This window comes from Apteryx rowi, unplaced genomic scaffold (genome assembly GCF_003343035.1).
Source record: "Apteryx rowi isolate R43461 unplaced genomic scaffold, aptRow1 scaffold_505, whole genome shotgun sequence".
Classification (NCBI taxonomy): Eukaryota; Metazoa; Chordata; class Aves; order Apterygiformes; family Apterygidae; genus Apteryx; species Apteryx rowi.
The window spans coordinates 360,955-372,251 of record NW_020450767.1 but is presented as its reverse complement, the minus strand read 5'-3'; the positions used below and the strand labels follow the sequence as shown (position 1 = coordinate 372,251).

At 37.8% G+C, this 11,297-nt stretch overlaps 1 protein-coding gene across 5 annotated transcripts in view; it reads left to right on the top strand.

Annotated features, from left to right (window-relative positions):
• The window catches only part of WASHC5 (WASH complex subunit 5), a 28,739-nt gene that overhangs the window by 302 nt on the left and 17,140 nt on the right, over positions 1–11,297 (top strand). For 2 of the 5 annotated variants that reach the window (XM_026079920.1, XM_026079922.1), the window contains exons 2-8: positions 1,064–1,366; positions 3,644–3,789; positions 4,878–4,962; positions 5,273–5,373; positions 6,338–6,530; positions 8,284–8,436; positions 11,060–11,173. In XM_026079920.1, the coding sequence (XP_025935705.1) occupies positions 1,181–1,366; positions 3,644–3,789; positions 4,878–4,962; positions 5,273–5,373; positions 6,338–6,530; positions 8,284–8,436; positions 11,060–11,173 (978 nt within the window). In that variant the 5' untranslated portion in view covers positions 1,064–1,180. Of the gene's footprint in view, positions 1–105; positions 125–1,063; positions 1,367–3,643; positions 3,790–4,877; positions 4,963–5,272; positions 5,374–6,021; positions 6,073–6,337; positions 6,531–8,283; positions 8,437–11,059; positions 11,174–11,297 lie in introns of those variants that run through there. The other 3 variants (XM_026079921.1, XM_026079924.1, XM_026079923.1) reach the window with 3 other exon arrangements.

Genomic DNA, 11,297 nt, shown 5'->3' with positions numbered 1-11,297 from the left:
GGGCGGGCGGCCGTTGGTGTGGCGGCGCGGCCGTTGCGCTGAGGGGGGTTCACGCCTTGAGGAGGGCCGTTGTGCCGAAGGAGCCCGTCGAAAACGGAATTAAAACGGCGGCTTGTCCCCCTCGGTGAGGGCCGCCTGCGCTGGAAATGCCTTTTGTGCAGCTCCAGGAGCTCTCCGTAGGCTCTCCCGTTGTTTTTATCGTTCCCTTCTGTCAAGAAATCACGTTATGGCCTGATGAATGAGGTTACGGGGGGAGGGGGGGGGAGATGTAACGGGAAGTCCAGTGCTGTTCCTTCGGGTCTGGGACCTGCGCGGAAGCAGGAGAAGCGCTTGTGGCAACACCAGCGATGCCTTGCTCCACGCGTAGCAGAAGGACGAGACTCCTGGTGTGCATTTGGAAGCAGACTGGGTTTGGAAGAGACACTGTCAACTTAAATGTAGCTCAGTGGTTTAGAAGGGTTTTGATGAAAAGTAAAGTTAACTCAGAACCTCCCATAAATGTTTCAAAACTAAAAAGCAGCTTATTTTTAGCTGTGCTGTGTTCCAGATCTTTCAGAAAAAAATGCCCATAAATAGAACCGTGGCCAGGAAATGCAACCGCAGTACAAAAGCTCTCTCTTAAGCAATAAATAAAGGGAGGGAGCTGCATTATTCCCATTTGCTATAGGGTTTTCCCTTGTTCCAACACCCATTGTAATGTTTTTGGTTGTGTTTTTACATGACTATAGTATTATAAACGCATCTCCTAACATACTAGTTTGTGCTTTCCTTGCTGCCATCTGCTGCATGGCCTCGATTGCTTCAGTATTTGTCTCATTTCTTTAATAKTTACCTTAAAATTTTCTGGCACAAAAGATCATGCAGTTGTTTCTTGCCAGGCCACACAGGTGACTGAGCTAAAACTGCTCATGTTGAATGTAAACTCAGTCTATTGTTTCATTAGAACAAAACATGGAGCATTTAGATTGCAAGATTTAACAATGTGCTTAAAAATCCTTATAGAATAAATTGTCAAAAGTATAACTATGAAACACTCAAAACGTGGATATTTTTGTTTTTACAGGTACTATTAATGGAACAGCCACTTTTCTCATTAGATGTTCTTCTTCAAATAACCTAAAGACTAACATTCAGAAACAGACTGCAGGACTGTTGCTACTCAGTCACGTTCAGCTCCACAATGGTTGATTTTCTAGCTGAAAATAATCTTTGTGGTCAGGCCATTCTTAGGATTGTCTCCTGTGGAAATGCCATCATTGCAGAACTTTTAAGACTTTCCGAATTTATTCCTGGTGTTTTCAGGCTAAAGGACAAGGCTGATCAACAGAAGTATGGGGATATCATATTTGATTTCAGTTATTTTAAGGTAAATCGTTTTATTGTGAAACTTCTCTTCAAAGTATTGTCATGATAGAGCTTGAGGGTGTTTCAGCTTATGTCTTCATAAATGTGGAAACAGTRACTGTTGTGTTAGTTGCTAACATTCATCAGAATTGACTAAAATAATTTGCTGCTGCTTGCTTAGTATTTACCAAAAATTCACCAAACTGAGATACTAATTGTGCTTGCATGCTAACACTCCCCTTGTGGGCTGTCTTGTATTTATATACTTCTTATCATACTCAGCCTCATCTTATTTATTTYGGTGAGCAGAAACAGACTAGTGAAGACTGTGTGCTTAGCTCCCTAGGCAGAATAGATGTACAACCACTACCTGCACTGAGTTTTAGAGCAGGTAGTGGGGCAGTTTTAAATGCATACATACAAAAACAGTCCCCACTACAGCTTTGAAAATGTTTGATGAGTCGTCTGGCCTTGAGTTTCAATGAATACTGATTATATGACATTTGAATATTGGATTTGGGTGTTTTTAATTATTACTGTTTTCTGAAGAAACTCAGAATTTCACTTTCACCGGCAGGCTCAGAGCCTATGCACTTGGATGTTTTTCTTTGATGCAGTATGCCTGTCTTCCTTCGGTTATCTGTAGCTTTTTCTTTGCAGTCATAAAAACTGCTTTATGCTTTCCTCTTTGACAGTATTGTGATTGTTCATTCACTGCGCTTGTCCATGTGCACTGAATCAACAAATGAAGAGTAGTGTCTGTGAAAAGCTCTCGTTTTTCTTACAGAACTAAGATTCTTGCAGTACCTTTTTCCCATCACTCTCTAGCATGATTTGGCAAGGAACTACACAGACTGCGTAATTTGACTTTCTCCATCTAGTTTGTACAATAAAAGAGACATTACTGTTGCAGCAGTGGTTTTTTGGATTGTTTTTTTTTGTGGAATTTTTTTTGTAGGCATTGTAAATTCTGAGTACTTGGGGTACTGAAAATCCCGAGCACAGGTGATTTCCCAATTATCTTTAGATGTAGATTTTTGTTACAAGTCTTTTTTACTTGRCAATTTGAAAGCAAATAGATATAACTTGCCAGAAATATATTCATTCTGGAAGCCAGAAGATTCCTGAGTGTTAAAGAAGCAAGACACTGCTGCTGCTTTTCAGCGTAATTGCAACAAAATCAATAAAAGACAGCTTGTAAATCAGTGTTTCATGAATTTACAGATATTAACCCTATGAGCCTTCCATTCCTGCATTCATGATGCTTGAAATTAGGTGACGAGATTTGAGATTTTGAAAAATCAGTCTGTTTACTTTGTGCATTTTGACTTTTTAGTCAGTTTGGGACCTGCTTTTATCCTTTATTTCATGTTGCTATTTTGTAGAAAAAAAGAAATAGAAGAGCATTTTTAAAACCACTCAGAAGTTGTCACCCAGATATTAGACTTGACATTTAATTTTAAGTCTATTTTAAGTGATTTTATGGAGTTCATGTTCACAAAATCCTTTAAAGCCATGATTTCATGCCATGGAAGTGGTCTTTCAAATTATGTTAATATTTTCAGTTAACTGTTGGTGATAGGACTGAAAGGTGTGAGCAGACAGCGGCAAATGGTTAAAACAGTTTGTACCATTGCTTTCAGAAAGTCAGGCTCTTCTTCCTCTCCCCTGATTCCCACACAGTTTTTAATTACATGGTTTCTGCATCAGTTTGGGGGACTAGCACTGAGCTAGGTCTAGAATTTGTCAAAAGTCTCATATAGTTCTAATACTTGCAAGGAGTTTAAATGTGTGAGAAGGTACAAAACTGTCAACTATTTGTGAGGCCTTAAGTTATGGATTCTGTTTGAGAAATCAACCGGATCATATGTGTAAAGGAAAAAGTTCCTGAAAGGAGATAGTTGCCACTAAAAAAAAAAAAAAAAAGCCCATGGTAAAGTACATGGTGGTTTCACATGCATCAGGATTTTACTCAAAGTGTTAACTGTTCTTCTGTTAACTATTCTTTTCTGTTGATGACATGGGGGCAAGATCATTACATTTATCATATCATATTCAAATATATTTAAAATCAATCATATTTATAATTGTTATAGATTGTAACAAAATCTAAAATTCATCATTATGGGATCACTGTTTAATCATAAAGTAGCTTAGAAAACTGCAGATGCCTTGTTTTAGTAATAAAAGTTAATTCTGTCATTACATACAGACTGGTGGTCAGTGTATTCTGTGTCCTAATGAAGATTGTCATAGACAAAATCAAATATTGTCTCTAAATATGGATTTTCTTTCTTAGGGGCCTGAGACATGTGAAGGCAAACTGGAAGCCAAACCTGAGTTACTGGATTTAGATGAAGAATTTCGTGAAAACAACATTGAAATTTTGACAAGATTTTATCTAGCTTTTCAGAGTGTTCATAAATACATTGTAGATTTAAACAGGTATAGTTTTTTTTAATGATATGTAGGGTTTCTTAAAGACTACAATACCGTTTAGTCTTAATGATTAGAAACTTTTTCCTGGAGACCCAGTGCTTGCAGTTGAATCATATTCATATGCACTGGGAAACTTGGCTTGCTGGACTGGGCACTAACTTTTACTCTTGCTGTTGCATACCAGCTTAATCTATGACCTGAAAACATTTAACATCTCTACCTCATTTCCTTAAATGTAAGCTAGAGCTAATTCTTCTTCTTTATCTTGGAGATTGTTCTGAAGATTTATGAATGAAAAGAAATTCCACATTATTAAGGAAAGTTTTTTTGGTCTTGCAGAAGAGAGAATCAGATAGTGTTTTTTCTTGAACTTTCATTGGTATTGTTTTCCTAAATTTAATTTTTTGCTGGAGTTACTGTATTCTAAAGTTTGTTACTCTTACCTGCCAAAACAATATGAAAGGTTCATGAAATACTTTAAGAAAGAAGTGCCAGAGAGTCTAAAGTCTAAGAATTGCTTTTGTTGTTGAATTTGGGTGAAAAGATTGAGCTCTTTATGGTAATAAGCAGTGTTACTAGAAAACCCTGTAATAAGAAGAAATCAAGAAGTGAATCAAGATGAAATATTTTACTTATAGCTCTACCTTTCAAATTGCAATTAAGATAAATTTAAGGTATTTCCAGTAGCTATTGTTGGAGATAACTTGAAAATGTGATAGTTTTACTAAATTTTAAGGAGAAAGAAAAACTTTTCCTTCTCAATACTCTGTTCTCAGGCTGTGTCCTGCCATGTTAAGCTTAAGAGAATGATTTATTAGCTGTAAGTTACAGAGTATCCTTCAGTATCTTTCACATACAGCATTAGCAAATTGAAGGAGGATTTGCCAGCTGGTTGACCCTAACTACAAGTTCCAGCCTCTCATTTCATATTAGAGCATCTGTTCTTTGTTGTGTGAAAAACCTTGCGGTGCTTGCACTGGAGGAGTGTTGTGATATGTCTGTTGACTTTGAGTGAAAATTGGCCAGTTGAGTTCTGAGGACACATGATTTAAGAGGAAAATAGTCAATGACCAACTCTTTGGTATGATTCCTAGATATTTAGATGACCTCAATGAAGGAATTTACATTCAGCAAACATTAGAAACTGTCCTCCTTAATGAAGATGGAAAACAGCTTCTAGTAAGTACTCAACAGTTTTGTAATAGTAGAAAATGAACCAACTAGTTTAGTTCCTGATATATTTTGTCATCATTTGTTTATGTCTAGTCTCAAGTTACCAAAAGCATTGAAATGCTATGGCTCACTCTTAGGTGGTCAAAACCCAAAAATCTGCAGCCTGCCATTTTTCACACTAGTTTCACAATAGTTTGCATAGTGTTAGTTTGTCAGCACTTGTCTCCAGATGTTACTACAAAATTACATTAGTTTGATTTCTTTCTGATTTTTGGTGGGTTTTTTTGTTCTTTGTTTCTGTTTCTTTTCTTAACAGTGTGAAGCACTCTATTTATATGGAGTCATGCTATTGGTCATCGACCAGAAGATTGAAGGAGAGGTCAGAGAAAGAATGTTGGTTTCCTACTACAGATACAGGTAATGTGGACTAGTATTCAAAGGAACTCAAAGCTGAAAGAATGTAACATGCGGTATGTTCAGTTAACTCAATTTTTCAATTAAGATGAATGGAAATGTTGGCACCTTTTTGACTGTCTGGTGCATACAGATAGACTCTGATAATTCTGCATAGCTGCCTGAATGTCAGTAGAGCTCCTCACATTAGCTGTTTTTGCAGGTCTGCCTGCAAAACTGGGGCCACAGATTTCTCATGCTGTCCCAACAGAGGTTTGAAATCCATTGACAAATGAACTTTCACACAAAGCTTTAATGCTGCAAGTGTCAGCTTTGAAAGCATTACATGTTTCCAGTTGTTGGAGCAAATCTCTGAAAAGTCCTGAGCATCTAGACAGAAAATGTATTGCAAGTCTTACTTCTTGTAGTTAGAGTGCTTGATTAGTCAAATCGATAATGAGACTTCCAGGGTAGGCTGTTGACACTGCTTTATCACAGCGAGGGTCTCTAAGAATTTCAGTGAAAACTCTTTCACACATAATGCAACTGAAAAAGGGGGGCGCTCTGTACCTGTGCTGCTTTGGCTGTGCTTATGGCTCTCGAGTGTGTAATGAGAAAGGATTCCTTAACTCTGGCATACAGAAATGGAGCAAGAAGGGGAATTCAGAAAAGGTGGAGGGGAGGGCAGGGGGAGACCCAAAGGAACCTCTTCTGAATGCAAAGGTACTTTTTTGTCCTTGAATAAAGTTTCCTTGGGTCTGTTTGTTTGTTTGTGCTTTGTATGCTTATCTGGGATTCCAGTATGAGCATTTAGCAGTGTCCTTCTGTAATATGGTGAAAATTCTATTCATGGAGTAAGCATACAAAAAAATCTCCCAAACCTTAGTATCTGACTGCTTTCTTGGAGTGGAAGGTGGGGTTAGAAGGGACAGGAGAGAAGGAAATAGTCAGGTCATACAGCTTAATTTTTGTTCCTTTCTAAAAATAGTGCAGCCCGATCCTCTGCTGATTCCAATTTAGATGATATTTGTAAACTGCTTCGAAGCACTGGATACTCAAGCCAGCCTGGAGCTAAGAGGCCTCCAAACTACCCTGAGAGTTACTTCAGCAGGGTACCCATAAGCGAAACATTCATCAGCATGGTTATTGGCCGCTTACGATCAGATGATATTTATAACCAGGTAAGTTACTGTGAGACAGAAGAGGAATCTAAAATTGAGTATTGAATGGTTTCTTGGGTAAGTTACTCAACTGTGAAGCCTAGAAAAAAAAAAAAGATTGGCCACTCTTATTAACTCTCTATTTCCTTCAAAGATTCTCATTGTTTTAGTTACCGCAAAGAGATTTATCATCCATTAAGAGGCAATATGATTAAAAAGAAGCACTAATATCACAGTTCTTAACTATGACAATTGTATGAGTAAAGAAAAAGAATAAAAATTGAAACAAAGTATGTTCAATGATTACTGCATTTACAGTCTCCTCTCCTTTGGGGGTGAGCTTCAGCAAAGCATTAACTTTTGAGCAGGGTTCTTTCTTTAGGGTGGACCAAACCATCTTATTTCTTTAATGAGTGACATACCTCTAGTGAATCCTGGATAGCTGAAACACTTTATAGATGCTAAAAAAACCAGCATCTGAAAATTAGTGGATCACATAAGAAATAAACAAAGGCAAGAGCATTAGTTTAAAAGTAAGGACCCTGTCAAAAACACTTTAAAACTATAGACAGACATGTTAACTTTTATGAGGAAAATAGGCTTTTCTAGGCACTGTAGCATGTCTATGACGATTTTTTAAGCTGTGCAAAAAGTTCTGCAAACAAAAAAAGAAAACTTTTTTGGCAAGTTGTGAAGAAAGCTCATTTTATGACATAATTTATGGCTCTGATAAGAAATAGTGAAGTGTTAGTGAGAGTGCTCTTTTAAAGTACTTATTAATGTAGAAATCTTACTTAAGTCTTCTAATACTTTTAATCAAAATTACCTGTCCTCTTTTTTAGTACAACTTTGTTGGTTTATTGCTTGCAGATTAAGGTAATATTACAACCTGTGATCTCTGTTTTGTAGTGTTTACAGTTGACAATTAAAAAATTCCATCAGGGTTTCTATACAAAGCGCAGTTATAGCTATGTACTTTTCCCAAATGTAGTACAAAAAGTTAGAGTGAGGTAGAAATCTTTAGTTTAACACAGATTAAATTCAGATTATATTACTGAAGTATCTTATGTCCGAGGTGTTACTTCTTTTGATACTTGCAGTTTTTTCTTGATAACAGTAGGCAGCAGCCTCCTATCTTTTTTTATTATTATTAGTCTGAACATTTCACCTAATAAAGTAATCAGAAAAAAAAATAGGAAAACAGGTGTTACTAAATAAAAGTGGAGAACAGCTTTCCTAATGACAAATCATTATGTCTTGTTGAACAGAATTTTGATGCCGACTTTTGTGTTAGTATAGAGGTTTCTTACTATATTATCCTATGCACATTTTTAAAAATGAAATTTTACCTTTAATCTTCTTGAGCTTGTTGGTACCTGCAATTTGTGAATAACTAAATTATCTGCATCCTATTAGCCTTTTACTTGATTTATGTTAGTCCTCATTTCTGTTTGAGATGAGCTACAAAATACCTATTTCTGGCTCTGCTCCTTTCAGCCCATCTGAAGCTCTTTGATTCAACCCCCCTTTGACTCATTTACCTCATAATGATATCTTACTATCGCCTATTAAGTTTAGCAGACATATACAGTCAAGCTTTATATTCGGTATATATATCTGGTGAATGTGTTGCATGTGTAAGCATGTCCAGCTTACCTATGTGACAAATAAGATAGCCTCCTAGTATCCATGTACTGTACTCTTTAATATGCCCCATAATAGTTGCAAGGGATTGTTGCATTATATTATGCTTTGTTTTGTTCCCTCTTCCTAGGTTTCTGCGTATCCGCTACCAGAACACCGCAGCACTGCCCTGGCTACTCAAGCTGCTATGCTCTATGTCATACTGTATTTTGACCCTTCTATTCTTCACACTCAACAAGCAAAAATGAGAGAGATAGTGGATAAATACTTTCCAGATAATTGGGTAAATGTTAATTCTATTTTTAAACTGTACCCTGGATTTAATGTTATAGAAACAGTTTATCTTATTTTCTGCAAAGCTTTCTGTAATGTTCTAAAAGTACAATAGCTTCTCTTCTGGGGAAATTATACTTTGTTTGGAGTGAAGCAGACTGAGTCAAAGCTTCTGGATCAGCATGGAAAACTACCCTTTGCAAATACTGATTATCCTCCTTAAATGCTTAAATCAACTGCACTCATACCGTCATAATAAATTCTACCATAGAAAAACGTAGGTTGGAAGGTATGTCTGGATGTCTTCTAGTTCAGCCTTCTACTCAAAGCAGGGCTAACTTTAAAGTTAAATCAGGTTGCTCAGGGCCTTGTCCAGTCAGGATTTGAAAATATCTGAGTTTTGAAAATACCCAAAATGGAGATTCTGCAGCCTCTTTGGGCACCTGTGCCTGTGCTTAATCACTCTCATGGTGGTTTTTTTTTCCCCCTTCTGTCCAACTGGAATTTTGCTTGTTGCAGCTTGTGATCGTTGTCTCTTGTCCTTTTGCTGTGCACCTCTGAGAAGAGTCTGGCTCTGTCTTCTCCATAACTGCCCTTTAAGTAGTGGAAGACTGCAGTTAGATCCCTTAGTCTTCTCTTTTCCAGCCTAAACAAGGCCAGCTCTGTCAGATTCTCTTAATTCAGCATGTCCCCTAACTGTCTTAGCGGCCTTCTGTTCGATTCATTCTAGTTTGTCCATGTCATCTTGTACTGAGGAGTCCAAATTTTGACACAGTACACTTAAACGGGACCTCATGGGTGCTGACTAGATGGGAATAATCACTTCCCTCAACCTGCTGGCTGCAGTCTTGCTAACACAGCCTAGCGCATGACTAGCCTTCACTGCTGTAAGGCTGCATTTCTGATTCGTGTTCAGCTTGTCCACCAGGACTGTTGGCTCCTTTTCCGCACAGCTGCTACATAGGCAGTCGGTCCCTGGACTGTGCTGTTCCAAGGTTGGTGTGAGTTTGTTTGTTGTCCCAGGTGCAGATCTGTGCATTTATCATTGTTGAACTTCCTGTAGCTTCAGCTGGCCAATGCCACCAGCTTGTCAAGGTCCCTCTGAATGGTAGACTTACCCTCAAACAAGTTTTCCAATAATATCAGTGTGTGTATGTGTGTGTGTGGGGGGGGGGGGGATTGTTAGAGGCTGTGTTCCATCCATTGTCCAAATAACCTAGAAGCCAAACCTGTCACACTGTACAATCCCATATACCTGGTCAGACAGAGTGATTAAAATGGAATGCGAAGTGGCTCAGTAATGAAATTTAGGATTTCTACCCAGGGGCCCTATTTTGCAAAAAATGCTACTGAAATAGAATGGTATATAACAGTAGAGTCCCCAGGTRGCCTGTGTCTAAGGAAGTCAGTCTCAGGAAGAAACTAGAAATTAATTAGTATATCTCCACTAGTTTCAAATTGTATTCTTCTGTTCTGCACCATAAGGGGAACAGAGAAGAAAGGAGTGAGGAAACTGTAATAGCTGGCTAGACATTAAAATCCTTCGATTTTTTTTTTTTTTTCTGAAGAACTGCAAGCTTATATCAGAAATGAAGACTTCCCATTGTGAATTTTTGATTATGCCAACATTTTTATTCACTTGTTTTCATTGTAGAAACAGTTATTTTAATACAATACGTATATTGTCATGACCAGGTGTGAACCAGTTAGCTGCATCTTGCAGAGTGTTTAACTCTTAAGCTGGATTCAAATCTGTATGTCACTGTTAGCAGCTGAACAGTAGGCCTTTGAGGAACTGTCAGCAGCATGGAAGTAATGAACTCCACTTCAGCAGTATTAGAGGGATCCTCATATCATGCACAAGTGTCCTGTTTGCCTTTACTGACCTCCTTGCTGACGTTGTCAGAAAAGGTCAAAGGTTGACAGTGTCCTCTAGATGTGACCTATCCAAGATGGAGGAATATTGGAGCAATAGCGTGATAAAGCTCATGATACCACAGCTCTGTATATCCTTCATCTGTCAGTGGCCCAAGACTTCCATTTCTAATCAAGTACCTTACAAACATTTGTAAGTCAACAACTATTCTGCATTTTTAGTCACACTTGAACTTGGGCGGGGGTGAGGGTCCAAAATCAGTTAGGCTTTCAGTTCCTCTTCTTAAAATCACAGCTTGGAATCACGGCTTCCTTCTGTTTACGTTCAGCRTAGAGGACACATTATACTTCAAGTCAGTCATTTGGGCATTGCTAGAGTAGGAGTCATTTAGCTGTTTTTTTCCCTATCGTAGTTGGTTCCCCTGTTACATTGGAGGGGACAGCAACACGGAAGTGAAAAATGATAAGATTATGGAAAAAAGTAGAGACCAAGGATCATGCATAGTGACTGAAAGAACAGTCAGCTTATTTTCGGAACTGACTAAGTTTCAAATTAACTGTGTACTTCTTATTTCAATGTCCTTTTACGCCTTGATTTCCAAAGATTAGGGAGCAAGGAATACAGCAACCAAAGAAAGTTTAATTGTCTCATATTTATACCCATAACATATCTCTTTCTACTCATATTGCTAAATTAAAAGCATGTCTTCCTGATACAAATATAAACACAACTTTTTGCTTTTTGCTTCCAATCTTAGGTTATTAGCATTTACATGGGAATTGCTGTAAATTTAGCAGAAGCATGGGAACCCTACAAAGCTGCCAAAACTGCCCTCAACTACACGTTGGATCTTTCAAATGTCAAAGAGCAGGTACATAAGCTGGAGTTTAATATTTTCAGCAAGATTGAAACTATGTGAGCATTTTAGGTATGTTGTGTGATGTCGTTAATGTATGAATCTTTTTCTCTTGCATACAATTATTTGAATACATGTT